General features: G+C 48.2%; 1 protein-coding gene across 1 annotated transcript in view; it reads right to left on the reverse strand.

Annotated features, from left to right (window-relative positions):
• Positions 1–729: 729 nt before the first annotated feature.
• Positions 730–18,621, reverse strand: part of SLC1A1 (solute carrier family 1 member 1) — an 82,634-nt gene continuing 64,742 nt past the window's right edge. Inside the window, exons 7-12 of the mRNA XM_043567450.1 lie at positions 15,947–16,131; positions 14,290–14,397; positions 12,276–12,398; positions 11,417–11,611; positions 5,007–5,141; positions 730–2,937 (exon numbers count right to left, since the gene is read on the reverse strand). Coding sequence (XP_043423385.1) covers positions 2,691–2,937; positions 5,007–5,141; positions 11,417–11,611; positions 12,276–12,398; positions 14,290–14,397; positions 15,947–16,131 — 993 coding nt within the window. The 3' untranslated portion in view covers positions 730–2,690. The remainder of the gene's footprint in view (positions 2,938–5,006; positions 5,142–11,416; positions 11,612–12,275; positions 12,399–14,289; positions 14,398–15,946; positions 16,132–18,621) is intronic.

Below are 18,621 nucleotides of genomic sequence, written 5' to 3' on the forward strand. Positions count from 1 at the left end.
TAGAGGGCCTCGTCCAATGGTTTGTTGAGAAATAGTCGTTTATTAGAGCTGATAACACCATCCCTCTGTATAGGAGTAGACTTTGGGCAAGAACCAAGTCATTGGGGGTCCTGCTCAAGTACACTTAATCTTCCAAGCAAATCTCTAAGTGATGTGTTGGGTGTTTTTATCTAATGTTGCCTCAAGAAGGACACTACTCTGAATGAGTCTGGCCACAGACTAATGTTTTCAATGACAAACATTTCTGTGAGACACTGCCCTCCCTCAGTAGGGCCTAGGGGGTTGTCCATTTGTTTGCTGTCTATCATAGACTACTAGCAAAGGCACCAGCAGAACCCTGTTGTGACTCACGTTCCGGGCAGGACCTCCCTGAATACAACATTTGTAGTCTATCATCCCATTTCTGAGGGCAGGAATGGTCCTTCAGTGAAACCAGGTCGCCATCATATTGAGATAAGACTACCTCCCAGTATAGTAATTTCTGGCCAAATCACACCTTCTCCATCTCAGCCATAAAATATGGACAAACTATTTATAATTTATGGCACTGCATTTCAGCCTTATCATCCCCACTGATTCACTTGAACAATCAGATTACTTTTCCTCAAGCCCGGCTTTTTCATTCTCGAGCATAAACAGTTTTGAAAACAATAATCCGTTTACAATCTGTCTCCACCTTCCCACGCCCCACCTGAGTGAGATAAAAGATAAAGGAAGAACAAGGCGGGGGAAGAAAGAATGACGGAAGTATTTATTGAGACTGAAATGGAACATTGGTTTCTTTTTATGAGTTAACAGCACAGTGTGTTAAGAGGCTGGTTACAAACTCACTCCAAAATTAGGATGACCTATAGTTCACGAACAGCTCTGCCAACTTGAGTGCCTCCAGTCGGAGACAAACGGCCAAGGGGGTAGGACCTCTCGGGCCCGAGATAAGTTATGAATACAGTTGCGTTGATAGTTAGATTTACCTCCAGTGAACACCCCCAGTATTTGCAATTTAAAACGCACGTGGAATCAGTCGCTGGTCCATATTTGCGGTGTTTACATGACAATCCAGTATCACTCTCTTGTAGATTTCAGGGACAGGTGGTCAACACTGAGCATTTATTTACTTTTCCTGTACCTTTGGGACAGTTTCTGGTTTCTTCGATAGAAAAGCGCAGGCTTAAACTGGCTACTCAACACTGCAGAAACAGGATTATTCTGGATCTCACTGTAAATACAAGTTTTTCTGTTCAGCATTATTTACAAGATGAGTGCTGAAGCACAGCCTTTTTAATAAGCTATCTTCATAAATTAGAATGACAGGACATGGATTTTAATTAAGCAGGGCCGAGGTGACTAGATTAACCAGTTAGGACAATCGTCCCTTCAGGAGGAGACAAGTTTAATACAATGGAAGAATTTCCCTGAACCACGGATACCAACATCTCGTGTTGTGGGGATCAACTCGTGGGCTTACTCTGCAAGAATCCAGGGTAAGGACAGTGCTTTTCCAGCCAGGGTGACTTGTTCCATCCACCAAAACCATATTAAAGTACAATTTAGCTGGTAGTCTGCCACCGTTGTTTGGGCCCTGATGGGTACGAAATGGCAAAGAACCATCATTTTTTGAGTGGGTGTAACTGACCTTGGAAGAATGAAGCCTTCCAGTTGGATAAAAACACATCCAGCCTTAGGTGAGTGACACATCTTCGTACTATCTTATATAGAGCCGATATGGATTCCTTCCCAGCAGTAGAGTCTAGAAGTTGTACATGAACGGCCACCTTACCGTATCACCATAATACATGTCTGCTAGGAGGCTGGTACACAGATGTGGAACAGACAACACAATTTTTCATTCTCGTGCTCCTGAGACAGGAGTTGGGATAAGCCCCAAAGCAGATCTGGATTGAAATCGTAGTTATTATTCAAGTACAAGGAGAGCTCTTTATTTCCCATTGACAGTTCAATTCTGATCTCTGTCTGGCAACTTATATGAAAATAATAAATATATACATAGCTATATATATATATCTAGCTCTATACTGAACACTGGGTTACTAGTTACCAGTGTTCCAATACAGTACATTGAAAAAAGAACCCTTCTCCCTTCCTGCAACACCCCTCACCCGTCTTGAAACTGTTATTGCAGAACTGTGCTGGTCTGTTTTCCTTCAAAATAGTTTGACATTGGCTGGAGATGAGTTAAAAACGGACAATTTGGCACATTAAATGGGGGGGGGGGCAGCGGTGGTAGTATTTATATGCATTATAATCTATAAAAATGTGAGAAGTCAAAGGAAATCCATGCCAATAGAAAGCTTGAGTAAAAATTTGTAATTAAGGAGTCTTTTTAAAAAAAAACCCAAACACTGGACTGCGTATGAGAAAGCAAGTTTTCTTCCACACCCATTACCTAATCCAATAGTTACTACTCTACCTACTTCCAAACTTTCTCATAGAATTTTTACATTGCAGACAATACAGCTTTCCTTTTAATCTGTTTTCTTTCATGGTACCCCACCTGGAGAGCAAAAGCGGTGAATCCAAATATAGAAAATAATCTGGAGGTCTGTATATCAAATCAAATGTACAATTGGCCATCAGTGTGTTTCTTCTCCTTATTGAATGTTTGAATTTGCTAAGAGATGACTCTCAGGGAGCTGTCCTTCACCGTTCCTGGTCCTATGAAGCCAGGGGTTCTAGAACTGTGAGGTCTGGGTGAATGAGATGCTGTCGGACTTGTCTACCGCAAAGCCTCCGTTGACGTAGGACTTCTTGGTGTCTGAGTTTTCGTTATCCAGTATTGTGGATTCCAAGGCAAAGGGGTTCACGATGTTGACTTCAGATGAAACATCCATTTGCTCCAGTTCCTTCTTGGAGAGCTTCTCCACAATGCCCGTCCCGAACGCATCGCCGAGGACGTTCACCATGGTCCTGAACCGATCCCTGGGGAAGAGAGAGGGGGAGTCAGACAGGAGGCCCAGATTTCATTTCCATTTGCCACCGGAGACAGAAAGGGATCTGGAGCGTTCAGGTACGAATTAAGCAGATGCAGAGAGTGCCATCCTCATGGTGGGATGGGAGGCTTCTCTCCTTACAGGTCTAGAGCAGAAGGTGGCTCATGAAAGTACAGAATGAGTAACCAGGTTCCCTGGGTGTGTGCCCCCAGTAAGTCACAACGGACCCTCATAAGCCCAGCACCAGTTTCCCCAAATTCCCTCCTCTCCTCCCCAAGAAACGTGAAGAGAGTCTTTACAAATATTTTGGGGGAGCCGAGGGAGGCTCAGAATTGAGTGAGCCTCTCACTCTTAACCTCCGTCTTGGGGCATTTCCCGGATCTGTCTCAGCTAAGGTGAGAGGCCCCTGGGGGTAGTGTTTCTGCCAAAGGGGGAGTGTGTGTGTGTGCCTCCAAGTGTTCCTGTGCGTTTGTGTGTCCCTGGTGTAGTCGTTTTTCTGTGCCACCAGGTCCCTCTAGAAGTAAGCCAGCAGGGACACAGGGTCAGAAAACAGAAGTCAGCCAGGGAGCAGCTTTCTCCTTATGACACCCCCAGCCGGCCATAACCCCGAGCTTGGAGAGGACCCTGTGGCAGGAAGGCGCCCTGGTGACAGAACACCGGAGCACTGCTGGTGGGAACTGTGCACGTGAATACTTCTGTGAGAACTACACCTGCGGGACAGACCTCCGCATCTGGGCGCCCTCCTGTGATTCAGAATGAGGCCATGGAATGAACCAGACCCTGGTATGAACCAACTAGTGTCTTTTTATCCCACGGATCAGACTGGACCTTTGGCCTCTCTGGGTGTCTTGGAAGTGAAGGTCACTGGTTCCAGAAGAATCGAGCAAAGGAGAGAACTACAAACCCACCATGGTCACTAGAAGGAAAACTAGAAGTACTTGCCTCAGGGGTGGTGTATCTTGGCAAGAAAGGGCCCACCTCCGCTGGGGCTGGGGGACACAGCCAGCTGCTGAGTGGGCCCCCATGGCACGCCTTCCCGGGGCAGGAGCCCAGGCCTTCAGGGGCGTGACTGTCTTCACCATTTCAGCTGATGTTTGCAAACCACACAGTGCCAGACTCCCTGGTAACCCTGGGCTGGTTCCGAGTAATGGCTCAATATGCAGCTACACTTGCCCCTGAGGGCCAGGGGACAGAGCGAGACCAATGCACAAAGCGGGTACCAAGATAAAGCTGGGGACCAGGCTCGTTCCAACCTGAACCGTGGGGGGGGGGGGGGGTCACACAAGGCACGACCTTGCCCAGAATTTCTGCTGTGTTCGTCAGCCCTCTGTGCATGTGTCCATGCATGCACGTGTGCGAGAGAGTTACGATGCAAATGTTCCAAATCATTCTAATCATAAGAAAACCTGCCATTTATTGAGCAAATGCCCACCAGACACTGTTCTAGACACGCTGGTCACATGAACCCACTCAGACCCTGCACAACCTAATGAAATGCACAGAATCTGTCCCATCTCACAGATAACGCAACTGGGCCTCTGAGAAGCTAAGGGATATCCTCGAGGTCAAAAAGCTGCTGAGACACTGAACAGCGATTCAAACTCCAGCTGGTCTTTCCCCACAGCTCCTACCATGGTCCCTGATGATGTTGAAGATCTCGGGAAGACGGGCTGACTTCAAACCAGGCACTTCTACACCTATGACGCTGACCCCGGGCCGGGTATAGGCGAGGGTGGCCTATGGGGTTTGGCATGCTTGTGACTCTGTCTTCACCTTATCATTCTGTTCATCTCCTCCCACCACCCATCCTCCAGCATTACCAGGTAAAACAAGCTAATGGAGATCACTGGCCTTTTAAAATCACTGCCCCAAGTTATGAGGAGTTAATTTTTAAGCGCGTTTTATCAGATGGCCTGGCCAGAGGGAAATTGAAGCAGCAACGAATGGCTCATGAGGCAGTGGCAGTCTGAGGACAGAATGACGACAGACTGCAGGTTCTGCAGGGCGGGGAAGCCTGCCTCCCCAGCCGGCAGAGGCAGCGTGTTTATTCCAACTCACAGGAGCCAGTCGACAGCAATGATGAGGGTGACGTCCTCGGCGGGCAGGCCCACGGCACTCAGCACGATCACCATGGTCACCAGGCCGGCCTGCGGCACCCCCGCGGCTCCGATGCTGGCGGCCGTGGCCGTGACACTGCAGCCAAAACACACGAGCCGAAGAGGAGTTAGACACCTGTGTCTCCCTTCAGGGCCCCTGGCCTGGAACCTTTAGTCCCGATGGCTGTTACCGCCGTGTTCCCCCCACATTGGCCAGTCAGGATCTGTTCTCTGCTGAGCATCAGCTCTGCCTCGTTAGGGAGCGGTGGGGGACCTTCGAGAAGTCCATCTCCTTCCGCGGGGAGACATGGCAAGTGTCTCTAACGGAAGGAAAAGGAGACGAGCTGCCTGAGCGCGCTCAGAAAATGAGCAAGAGGGCTATTCAAGAGGAAGGCGAGAGTTTTACCACCTGGGGTGTTTGTGGAAGGCATCAGCTACCTATCCGTGCGTCCATCCCCTTCCATAAGCGCCAATTACCTCGCTGCCTGCCTGCCTTTCTCCCTTTGTCCATCTGTTCACCCAGCCAGTCATCAACTGGCATCTCATATGTGCCAGGAATTTACATTGCCTTGGAGGATGGTCAAAGGGAGGGTGGTCCGGGTGGATGGCAAGGGTATTTCCGGGGAAGACAAAGGAATGAGGCTGTGGTCAAGCACGTTTTATGCACTTTCTTGACATCGTGAGACTCTTGGCTTCTGGGAGCTGCCCGACAGGGCACTGAACGGAGAACCAGCCATGCTTCCTGTGCAAGATACAAGCGTTTATTCCTGACTGCTCCTTTGGCCAGTGGATGCACCTGCTGCAAAAGGAAGAGGGGTCTGGAACGAGGGGAGGCAGCCAAGTGAACTTCCTTATGACACATTTAAAAAGACCCCTCTTATGGGGAGCCTGGATGGCTCAGTTGGTTGAGTGTCTGACTTGATTTCAGTTCAGGTCATGATCCCAGGGTCAGGGGATCAAGCCCTGTGTCAGGCTCTGGGCGGAGCATGGAGCCTGCTTAAGATTCTCTCCCTCTCCCCCACTCTGCCCCTCTTCCCTGCTCATGTGCTCTCTCTCTCTCTCTAAAATTAAAAAAAACAAAAATTCTAAAAAGATCCCACTTGGGCAGGTAAAATGTGGTGCTAGGGATTCCTCTCTTTGGAATGTGCCGTTTTTTGTCAACAGTATCATCCTTATTTAAGTCTGGTCATTTTGGAGGAAACCATGCCCTGAAAAGTCCCTGAATTTGAATGAGCTTGACGGGACACCCACTGTACTTTCTGGACACATGTTCTCATCCTTAGTCCAAGGAAGCCACTGGGTTGAAAGGGGGAAGATGTAGAAACAGTCCATTTAAACTAGAAGACTCCCTGGGGTGCCTGGGTGGCTCAGTCAGTTGAGCGTCCGACTTCAGCTCAGGTCATGATCTCGCAGTTCATGAGTTCGAGTCCTGAGTCAGGCTCTGTGCTGACAGCTCAGAGCCTGGAGCCTGCTTTGGATTCTGGATCTCCCTCTCTCTGCCCCTCCCCTGTTCACGCTCTCTCTCTCTCTCTCAAAAAAACAAACAAAAACCAAAAAACAGTACGGGACACCTGGGTGGCTCAGTTGGTTGAGCGTCCGACTTCAGCTCAGGTCATGATCTTGTGGTTCATGAGTTCGAGCCCCGCGTCAGGCTCTGTGCTGACAGCGCATTTCAAGGGTAAGGTCAAACACAGGCCAGCATTCTTTGACAGGTGTGTTTTCCTCCAGGGGCTGTGGCCACCAATTTACAGTAAATTAGAGATTTCTGGGGCTGTCCCAATTCCTCTAAAAGTTTCAGGTCTACATAATCCTTGAGATCTTTTCTGACTTAAGTACTCTTTGGAAAACCCAAGTTTATGTCAATGCTGGTTGAAAATATTTAAACTGAATATATCGGTGGGCTCAAAACCCGCCTGGTCAAAGAAAACTCTGCCCTTGAGCCTTGACCTTGCTTCCTAAACTTTGGCCATTTGACTTGGCTTTGGTCTGAGACTGGGAATTACAAATCTTCAGATGGGGTAAAAAAAAATATAAAAACGTATTCCTTCGGCTTGAATATATTCTACTTTGACTTTAAAGGGTTTTCACAGAAGAACACACAATAACCATCAGTAGAAAGTACTTTCCTAGCATTGATCTAGTTTTTGGACCGGCACTTAGGTCTCCAGACAGGCGGGGTCTGGGGTGTGAACTGAAGCCAGCACGCGTTTTAGCGTCAAGGAGACCTGGCTCTGGGGCCCCTGGTGGCTCAGTCGGTTGAGTGTCTGACTTCAGCTCAGGTCATGATCTCACGGTTCATGGGTTTGAGCTCTGCTCTGGGCTCTGTGCTGACAGTCCAGACCCTGCTTCGGATTCTCCCTCTCTCTCTGCCCCTCTCCCACACCCCTCAAAAATAAATAAACATTAAAAAACAACAAGACCTGCCTCGGCTGTTTTCACTCACAGCGTGTCCTTAGGCAAGTTCCCTCCGGATTGCAGTTCTTGCCCGGAGGATGGGGAGACTGTCTTCCTTGCAGGGCTCCAAGAAGATTAAATGAGGTAATATAGGAAGGGCATCCAGTATGAGCACCAAGATACAGCAGATGCTTAAAAACTGATGGCATCTCTGGGGCCCCTGGGTGGCTCGGTTGTGTGTCAAACTCTTGATTTCAGCTCAGGTCATGATCCCAGGTTTGTGGGACTGGGATCGAGCTGAGTGTGGAGCCTGCCTGGAGCCCTCTCTCTCTGCACGCCCCCCGCCCCCCCGCCCTTGCTCACACACACTCTAAGATAAAAAAAAAAACCAATGCCATTTCTGCTATTTAGCTGCCATCAGTATTCCTATTACTGCTAACACAAAACAATCACTATTATTGCCCCTATGGCTCCTTTTCCCCTCTAAGCTCTTTGAAGGCCCCAAATCCAGTAATTCTCTTCTGTTACAAGAATATTTGCCCCATCTGCAATCAGGTATAACCTTTGATTAGTGAATATTATGATAAAACCACAAAAGGGTTTGTCTTGGGCGGATGGTGCCTATGTTTCCTCGATGTCCAGCCCAAAAGGACCACAGAAAAGAGATGAACTATGGGATCTCTTTAACCGTCAGCCACATGAGCCACAACTGTAACCTGTCAAGGGAAAATTCATGTTTCTTATTTCATTCTGTCCCAGGCAGAGCCAGAGAGGATTTTAAATTTTAGGTCAATGATTACTCTAGGCTTCACAGTTGTGGTTGTTGGCTATGGGCCGGTAGTTACTTATCAGCAATTCTGCCTGAAGAATACAAGGGACGCATGGCTGGCTCAGTCAGTGGAGCGTGTGACTCTTGATCTGGGGGGTTGTGAGTTCAAGCCCCATGTTGGATATGGAGATTATTTGAAAATGAAATCTCAAAAAAACCCACACACAACACTAGAGCAGGGCAAGAGGTTTTGATGGGAATTATTTAGCCTCTAGGCCCAAAGTTTACTTCTCTAGCAGTCAGTTTAAAAAAAAAAAAAACAAGGTTAGAAATATCTAGGAAATGTTAAGACTGAGGGGGTGTGTGGACTTCATCACAAAGTGGCAAATGCCCAAAAGAACGGGCGCCTCTTGCGACCACTGCTTGGAAATCAGTCCAATGCAGACTGGGTGCCACAGGCCAGGACGAGGGGGTTGGGAAAGTCTGCTGGGAATGGCCAAAGTCACAACCACTGGACCACACACAGGTGGCTGTGGAGCTTTCTCAGACGTGACTCAAGGTTTCAATTTTAACACACTCATTGCTGTTCCAACCACAGGACTTCACTCTAGCTCTTTGGGCTCAAGCTTCTTAAGCCTCGGACACTTTTTACAGGCCAGGCAGCATCGGTATTGCCTCCCAGCTGACGTGCCAAATGGTCCACTTTGTACTGGGCTTCAGTTAACATCGAGCAAATGGCAATAAATACTTTATGATTTAGGGCTGGGGAAAATTTAAAAATATACTGTATTAGGGGCGCCTGGGTGGCTCAGTCGGTTAAGCGTCCACTTCGGCTCAGGTCATGATCTCGCGGTTCGTGGGTTCGAGCCCCGCATCAGGCTCTGTGCTGACAGCTCAGAGCCTGGAGCCTGCTTTGGATTCTGTGTCTCCCTCTGTCTCTGCCCTTCCCCTGCTCACACTCTCTCTCAAAAATAAATAAACATTAAAAAAAATTAGAAAAAAAATACCGTATAAGAACATTCTCGGAACTTACTTTATGCCTGGAGTTTATGCCTGTGCCAAGTGCTGGGGTTGAAGCAGTGAGTTAACTCGGCAAGGTCAGAGTCCACCTCGCATAGGGACCCGGTTTAGTTGGAAACTCCCACTGTTCACTTCATAAAAGTCTCCAGATTAACTTTCAACCCAATCCACCCCTTCCAAGCAGCGCAGTCCAGCAAAATTTTCCATAATGGCGGAACTTATTTCTATACTGATGGAACCTTCTGTGTCTGTTCCGTCCAACCTGTGTGTGTGTGGCTAGTGACTACCATCTTGAATGGTGTTGTCTCAGAGAACCAACTGTGGAAAAATTCACGAGTGGCATTTGCAGTATCTACTCGAGCAGACAATATCGGTCTTCACCTGAGTAGAATTCTCTGCTTGGAAATCTCTCCTCTCTAGGTTTCAGGGCAAGATTTGTGGCTCTCCTACCTTTATTCTTTTTTAAAATTTTTTCTTTTTTTTTTAAATGTTCACTTATCTCCGAGGGAGGGAGAAAGGGAGGGAGAGACAGAGTGTGAGCAGGGGAGGGGCAGAGATAGAGGGAGACACAGAATCCAAAGCAGGCTCCACGCTCTGAGCTGTCAGCACAGAGCCCGATGCGGGGCTTGAACTCATGAACTGCGAGACATGACCTGAGCAGAAGTCAGAAGTTTAACCAACTGAGCCACCCAGGTGCCCCTCTCCTCCTCCCTTTCTGTTTCTTCTTGGTCTCCCTCTTGGCTCTCCCCTCTCTGCCTGCCTCTAATGTGAGGATTTTCTAAGGCTCAGTTCTTAGTCCTTGTCTTTTCTGCACAAACCTTCCCTATGTAATGCCCTCCTAACCGTCTCAACATCTCCTGAGGGCTCACTACATATACACCATTCTAAGCATTTTGTATGCACTGACTTAATTACCACCACTCGCATAAAATGTAGGTACTCTTATTATCCTCATTTTATAGGTGAGGAAATAGAAGCTTAGAGAATTCAAGTAACTTGGCCAAGGTCACAGCTAATCGTGGTGAAGCTGAGACTCGAACACGGATGACTGACTCACTCGTGACCCATGTGCTTGGTGACCACCCTCCAGGTGATGAGTCCGACTTCCTCATCTGCAGTCAAGACCACATTTCTCACTGTAGAGCTCTACCTGGATGTCCTAAAGGCATTTCAAATTCAACGTGACAAACAGCACAAGCTCTTTATCTTCCCACCGACTCTTCTCTTCCACTTGTTCTGGTGAGTGCCATTCGTCAGTCCAGAAGCATCCACCAACCCTGGAGGTCATCCTAACCTTCCCCCGTCCCTCACTCTGAATCCACTGATGCCCCTTGAATTTGGAAGCCCTTCTCCATCCCCAGGGCCAGTGCCTGGATGGAGGCCTTTTAATTCCTTACTTGGACTCCTGTGGTGGTCTCCTAGCTAGTCCTCCAGCTAACTCCTGTCCATCCACCCAGTCTATCCACCATATCACCAAGTTAGCTTTTAAAAAATGCAAATCTGCCCATATTAAGAAAGACTGAGCCCCTCCATGAGCGCCTCTCACAAAGCCTTTCATGAGATGATCCCTGTCCACTCATTTCTCTGTGTTCTCCACATTGTTCTCTTTATGTAGCCACATCCAATAGTCTGAACTCTGTAACTAGGCCATGGTTATTTCATGAACCCCTGTACATGCTAGTCCTTTTATCTCAAGTGCTCTTAGGTTCCTTCTCCTACTAAATTCTTACTCCTCTTCTAAGACTTAGCTAAGCTTTTTCCTCTTCCAGGAAGCCTCTCCTCACCTTCCCTTCCTTCTTTGGTGCCTTCTGTGTCCCCTCAGACCTCCACTAGAGCCCTTATCACACCACTCAGCATTTATTTAGATATCTATCTCCCTTACCTACTGGGGACCCCCTGAAAGCAGGGCCTGGCCCTTATTCAATCTTGAATCCTTGGCACCTACTGTGTGCCTAGCACCTAGTGGGTGCACTGAACTGAGAACAGTGATACCTTTGGGTATTCAGACCCTGAAGCAGAAACCTTCCACACCACGATTCCACTTCTGGTAATGTGTTTAATCTTGGGAAGGGACTTTAGACCAAGAAAATCAATCCACCAGTGGACCATTCGTGAGCTCCCTTCAGATGACTTTCACCTGCCACAATTCCAGTAACAGAAATGAAAGTAAGTGTGGCCTCGCGCCCTACCTGATAGTGATGATCTGCCCGATGCCCAAGTCCAGGTCATTCAACTGTGCGATAAACACAGCCGCCACCGCTTCGTAGAGCGCAGTCCCATCCATGTTGATGGTAGCCCCGACGGGCAGCACAAACCTAGTGATCCTCTTGTCCACCTGGTTCTTTTCTTCGGCACAGCGGAAAGTGACAGGCAGTGTGGCCGAACTGTGTGATAAAAAGAGAAAGGGGTCGGGGTGCCTGGGTGGCTCAGTCGGTTGAGCGTCTGACTTTGGCTCAGGTCACGATCTCACGGTCTCACGGTTTGTGAGTCTGAGTCCCGTGTTGGGCTCTGTGCTGACAGCTCAGAGCCTGGAGCCTGCTTTGGGTTCTGTATCTGCCTCTCTCTCTGCTCCTGCCCTGCTCACACTCTCTCTCTCTCTCAAAAATAAACAAACATTAAAAAAAATTAAAAAAAGAGAGAAAGGAACGTATGGTCTAGGAATGCTGGTGCTCAATCCCTGCCTGAAGAGACGCTTCTATTCCCGAAACTAAACCAAGAGCCCAAAGCATGCTGGCACTCTGGGCAGGTCCAGGAGTGCGAACGTGCTGTGTCCGCCATTCTCTGAGTTACACCATAAACCCCTTCTGGGCTGCAGGCCATGCCATGAGGGCAGGGAATATGCAGTAGGGTGAAGCAATATGCTCCAGGATGCGCAGGGGGGGAAGACAGAGGTCCTTCCTGGAGTTGAAGCTAGCTACAGAAGCACAAGCTGTGGCCGGTGCTTGGTCAGCTTCACAAGTGGCCCGTACAGCTCTCAGCCGCAGCCAGTAAGAGCTGACTAGTCTCTGCAGCCCAGAGACTTCCTCCAGACACTCCTCGTACATTTACCTGGAAGAGATCATGAGAGCTGTCAGAAGAGCCTGGGCCATTCCCATGGCGAACCGGAAAGGGTTCTTCCGAACGACTATGAAATAGATCAGCGGGAGAATGACGATGGAGTGGATTGCCAGCCTGGAAACAAGTCAAAGAAGCAGGTTCTTAGATGACACCACCTCCTCATATTAATCCTTTTTTTCAAACAGCTTTTTTACTCATATCATTTGATTTTCATTATAACCCAAAAGAAAATGAGAGGTAGGGCAGGTCTCCATTCCGGCAGTGAGGGTGAGGACATTCACTTAGCAAACAAAGTATCTTGTCAAAGTCGGCGGTGAAGCCAGTAGCTGAATCCACATTTCAGAGCTCACACAACACTTACATCATGCCGCCAAGCTTTGTACACGCTATTTCTGCCAACAGGTGCTAAAATGCTTTCACCTGCTGCTGCTGCTGAATTCTTATCCCTCCTCTAAGACTCAGCAAAAGGTCCCCCTCCTCCAGGAAGCCTTCCTTTACCTTCCCAGGTTGGGCAGATCCTTTCCTCTGTTGTAGGTTTGTGGCTCTGCACAAACCTCTACCATAGGCCCTTATCATAGCACTCCGCCCGTCTGTTCCCTGGACCACTGCTGTCCTGCTGGATGGTGCCCACCATCTAGTAGGCCAGGCAGGCTGTGGTGAGGAGGAAGTCCCTGCTCTCCTCCAGTCATACTGGTGGAGTCTCCTTCCACCTACTTCAGGACTGAGCCTCTTTTCTTTGTTATTCTTGCCTTCCAAAACTATTCCTTATTTCACACTGAGATATATAGGTTACACAAAACAGGGGGCTTAAAAAATGAGACCAATTCAGATGCCATATAGTGTCCACGTAAAGGGTTTACAGATCAGTTATTCAAAGCTGAAACAATAAGAAATGATCATTGTTAATACGGATCCTGAAGGTCCATCTTGAGGGTCTTCACATAGAGCTTGTGGCTAAGAACTATGAGAAGCTGAGTCTTCTGTTAAAAACCAAGGTAGGGCGAGAGAACAGAAACCAGAACTGTGTTAGAAAATGGCTCAGTATAATAAAACTCAGCCAAATGACTGCCTGGACCCAGGCCCTGTCCTCAAGAAGGGTAGATGGCCCTGCTGCCTTACCACTGGGGCCCTGAGATTTGACAATGGCCCTCACACTGGAGGAACCCAGGCTTCTTCTTGCTGGCTGGCAGGGCGGTGCTTTTGGTAAAGACAGATAAGCTCCCCAGTGCACCTGCCTTCAATCGGGTGAGCTCATTGCTCAAGTTGGGCGTCTGGGGGCTACTGACCTGTGCGAGTCAAACTGATGATACTTATTTATTCCCTTGGTCTGTGTTTCTTAACACCTGTGACGAATCCTGTCCCTGCTAGACATCTGGGGCCAGCATTCCTAACTTATCCACCATACCTGCCCTTAAGGGGCCAATGACTGAGCTGCAATAAATATGCAAACGACCTGTCCCCTGCTGCCTTCCAGCTTTTACACAGTACCTCCCAGCTGAAGAGTTTCCCAGCATGCTCCCTGACACTTGGATGATGCATGGTGTGGCAGTGGTGCCCGGCCCCACCTGCAGGGCTGGGACCAACCAGCCATCCCTTCCGACTGGCTCAAGTCTCCTTCCACCTGGGCCCTGCCTAATGTCTTTCTTGGGGTTGGGGTACCTGTGGGCCATTCCTACTAGTTTGGTGAGTTTCCATCCTTGAAGAAGTGAACGCCAAGAGAGGCTACCAGTGGGTCTTGCTCATTTTAAAAAATGATTTTAACACAACTAACAAAGGCAGCAACAAACCATGGTCCAGGCTGTTCTGCCGAGATCTGGCAAGTAGCACAGTGGGATCCTCCTCCAGTGCAGCTGTTAAAGGGCAGCCCTCCTCCCCCTGCTCTCTTATCTCTCAACCATCTTTCCCTGCACAGGGGAGAAGCCGATTTTAACCAAAAGGCAGCTTCTCGGCACCAGTCCGTCGGCCCAAAAGAAGTTGGCTGCTTCCTCCCTGGAGTCGGACGTACCCACTCAGGACGGTGGCCATGTAAAGGCCCAGCTTGCGGAATATTTCCCAGTCTTCAACCTCTATGATCTTCCCGGCAATCAGGAACAAAATGCCAAGTGGCATGTAACTAGAAAGCAAGCATAGCAAAGACACTTCTGTCATCTGGTGTCTTTTCAAGGTGGGATCGCTGGGGAGGAAACGGGCCAGGGCACGCACCTTGGCCTGGCACGTGTGCTCAGCTGGGAAGCACACCTGCTACACGATAAAGCCAAGGTTTCGGCCTCAGGCCCTGGTGGACCCCTGGCACCAGGTTTCAGCACCCACACATGTGTCTTAAATCCTACCCACCTCAGCCACCCTAGATGAGCAGACTCGGCAAGAACGTGTGGTTAAATGAGTGCAGAGCCCATGCCTCACTCCCGGTACACATACGTCCTGCTAACAGTCACAACGGCAGATCTCGTTTTTGCCTGATCCCCCATATATGGCCCCCATGCTCTTCCTGGCCTCAGTCATCTTGTTCCCCAGGAGGTAGTGTCAGCCACAGAGCAGTATGATTAGTAGAAGTGGTCAGAACAGCCCTGTTTGCAGAGCTCTCATTACGTGCCTTGTATTGGGTTAAGTATTTGACGTGCATCATTTCCCTTGATGCACTTCTCCCAAACCTAGGGGCAGATTCCTATTATCCTTTTTTGCAGATGATGAAGGTGAGGTTCAGCGGGAGTAAGTGGCTGAAATCACGAAACCCTTTGAGTCACTGTCACTGTCTACACTTCAGAGTCCATAATGTTGAAACAACTCAATGTAAGTGGGGCAGGGATCACCTAGAAAAGTTGGAGTTTGGCATCTCCAGGGACAGGGTGATGCCATTGGTATGCTGACCCAAATGGCAGTTTTCATCTGGATGGATTAAGGCCTGTGCTGTACCAGTAGCAAGAATTTTGAACATCACTTATGCACGGGGCCTAACAAGGAAAGCACCTTGTGTTGTGATGTGCAAAGAACCCTTTCAAATCTTTAATTAAAGAAAAATTTTAAAAATATTTATTCTTGAGAGAGAGAGAGAGAGACAGAGTGTGAGTGGGGGAGGGTCAGAGAGAGAGGGAAACACAGAATCCAAAGCAGGCACAGAGCCTGATGCGGGGCTCTAACCCACAAACTATGAGATCATGACCTGAGCTGAAGCTGGATACTTAACTGAGCCATCCAGGCGCCCCTCAAATCCTTAATTTAAGAGTTATTTCCTAGAGGGACGCCTGGGTGGCTCAATTGGTTAAGCATCTGACTGTTGATTTCAGCTCAGGTCATGATCTCACGGTTTGTGAGTTCGAGCCCCATGTGGGGCCCTGTGCTGACAGCGTGGAGCCTGCTTGGGATTCCCTCTCTCCCTCTCTTCCCCACCCTCACTCTCTCTCTCTCAAAATAAATTAATTAAAAAAGAGTTATTTTCTTAGGTGAATGCTGGTTGGGTGTAAGACGATCAAGGGCTTTGCCAGAAAAGACAATAGCTAAAACCTAGATTCTTGTTAGTGAACTAACACCTATGTAATATGCATAGTTACTGAATGCTCTAGTGTCTTGATATTCTATGTTCACCCTTCCTAGGCTTCTTTACTCCAATTTTGAGGGGGCAACTGTCAGGAGAAGCAGGATGGCATTAACAGGCATCTGCTCACCACATAATGATCTGGACGATTTTCATGGTTGCATCACTCAGAGCAGTGAAGAAATCCACCAGAATCTGTCCTTTCTCTCCCATTTTTCCAATGACAAGTCCAAAGACGAGGCAAAAGACAATCAAGCCCAGGACGTTTATGCCGTCTGAATACATGCCTACGACTTTGTATTCCTTTGTTTTGTTCTGTGGGTCAAAACCAAGAGAATATATGGATGCGTGATTAGAATGCTGTTGGAAAGCAGAGGCCCCGAAATGGAAAGATACCACGGCCACACCTACTAAACTAGTGATCCACCAAAGGCCACCATACTTGGGGACAAAAAGAAAAAAAAAAAACAACCCAAGTTTTTACTGCCCCCACCATCTGCCGCTGAACTTTAAAGTGATTTTTTTTTTTTCTCTTTCTCTCTCAAAAAATCCAAACTTGAAGATTTCTTTTGAAGATGTCTTATTCTGGGATGTCTTATATTAAAAAAAATTTTTTTAATGTTTATTCATTTTTTAGAGAGACAGAGACAAACAGAGCACAACCGGGGGAGGGGCAGAGAGAGAGGGAGACAGAATCTGAAGCAGGCTCCAGGCTCTGAGCTGTCAGCATGGAGCCTCATGTGGGGCTCGAACCAACTGGGATATCTTACGTTTTTAATAAGAACTGTAGATTTGAGGTGCTTTTCAGAGTTATTCTAACTACTAGCTATATTTGGAGTCTGTGTGAAAAAGAGAGGAATTAATAATGCAGGAACTGCAAAATATTTAACAGGGTGAACATTTTTAGGACATTTTACTATCTGTTGTATCATGATAGTAAAACACAGGCGCATTCTTTCCCGCCTCTGATCCTGGATGACCAACGGGATTGTAGAGATATAAATATTAACCAAATACCAGCTACTATAAGCCATTTCGTTATCTTATCCTGAGTAAGAACAGCATGAGATACGCTGAGACACAACCTCATCTGAGTGTGCAGCATGAGATTTCACTGAGAGATTTCACAGGGAGATAACGTGATCTGAGTGCCGCAAGCCAGGTTTATAATGTATCATTTATGGTTGATAAGTTACTGGGGTGCCATTTTTTTACTTATCATCTGATATGCTCAAACTCATATTTATCGAGCAGCTAGAGTATGCTGACTGCATTGGTGACTTAGAAGTCTTAAAATACAGCTAGACAGATAAGATTAACCGTGAGAAAAACAAACCAATGGTAGCGGGAGGGTGTGTAATTAACTGCGCGGTCAAGTTACAGGCCTCGGGTGGAGACTGACTGGGGGCACCCGGCGGTTAGGGAAAGCTAAGCCTGAGCGGTAGGGGCAGCCAAGAGATGAAGGCCAACACCAGAAACATGGCATAAGCAGAGGCCAGTCATCCCCAGGCCGCTGCACCCTGCCTGGAGAATTCCACTCATCCTTTATGGCCCCCAAACTAATTTAAGCCTCTCTGTTGAAAGCCCTGGAGTAAGCACCCTGTCCTTCCCTATTGCAATACTCATCCCTTGTCACATGAGGGCACAAGCCTTGTCTGTCTTTGTACCACTGTCATCCCAATGCCCAGCAGGGCCTGGCTCACAGGGAGTGCTCAAAAAAATCTTTTCGGAACCACGTGGAAAGGCAGGAATAAGGAGTAACTGAGGAGGTGGGTCTGGATGGGAAAGAGAAAAGGCCACTGGGAAGGGAGCCGGGAAACCAGGGAGGAGCCCGGCCACGGAGGGCCACAGAGCCAGTCGGAGGACTTAATGTTTCCTGCAGCAGGAAGCTGGAGCCAACCGTGGTCTCTCTGATTTGAACCAAGTCTACCAAACATTTCTTTCTTCCTTAAATCGTTCCCTTCTGGGTGGGGGCAGAGAACGCTCAGCAGAGACCTTCTCTAGGACTACAGATTTACTGCTTCGGGCCCACACAGTCTCATCTCCAAAGCTGAAATGCCGACCGCTCTCAAAACCTAATGGATTTTATTTATAATTGGATGGCGAACTCCTGGTGGCAGAACTGAGGTGAGGCTGCTTGTGGTTTATTCCTCTTTACCTGGCAGGGCATTCTGCTGCAGGCATACTGACGTCCTCTGTCCTGGAGAGGGTGCTTCCCAACCCCACTGAATTGAGCTGCATGACACACAGTGCCTGCGCTGCATGGCCCATCGAGGGTGGAAAACTCCGGACCCCGAATCACATCTGGGCAGAGAGTTTTGGAGAAGCAACGTGGCCTTGTATTCCATATTTAGGTGGTCTTGCAACTCTAAAGCAAGAGGTGCCCAACTCAACTCAATGGAGTAGTGGAGAGTGTAGACGCAATGGGGCTCACCACCCTCTTCTCTGGGTGGTTCAGATGCTTCTCGTAATGCCTGGAGGTTATGTTTTACAAAGTGCCACCCACCAACATTGAGTTAGCAAATACTGAATCCTTGCTCCCAGGGGAAATACAAGGTCAGGTTCTGGGGAACCAGGGCTCACAACATTTTCATCAGATAATCAGCATATAACCTTGCTGTAGGTGTGCTTCTGTTCAGAAACACATGAATATGTAATGTGTATTACTGAGTCATTAACACTGAAGTCACAACCGACACCCTCGGCCTGAATGAAGCTGATCTAACACACAGATAATTTTCCACACGGGACACTACAACCTTCTCGCCCTCAGAACCACCGACAACACTGCAACATTATGCTTGG

This window comes from Prionailurus bengalensis, chromosome D4, assembly GCF_016509475.1.
Source record: "Prionailurus bengalensis isolate Pbe53 chromosome D4, Fcat_Pben_1.1_paternal_pri, whole genome shotgun sequence".
Classification (NCBI taxonomy): domain Eukaryota; kingdom Metazoa; phylum Chordata; class Mammalia; order Carnivora; family Felidae; genus Prionailurus; species Prionailurus bengalensis.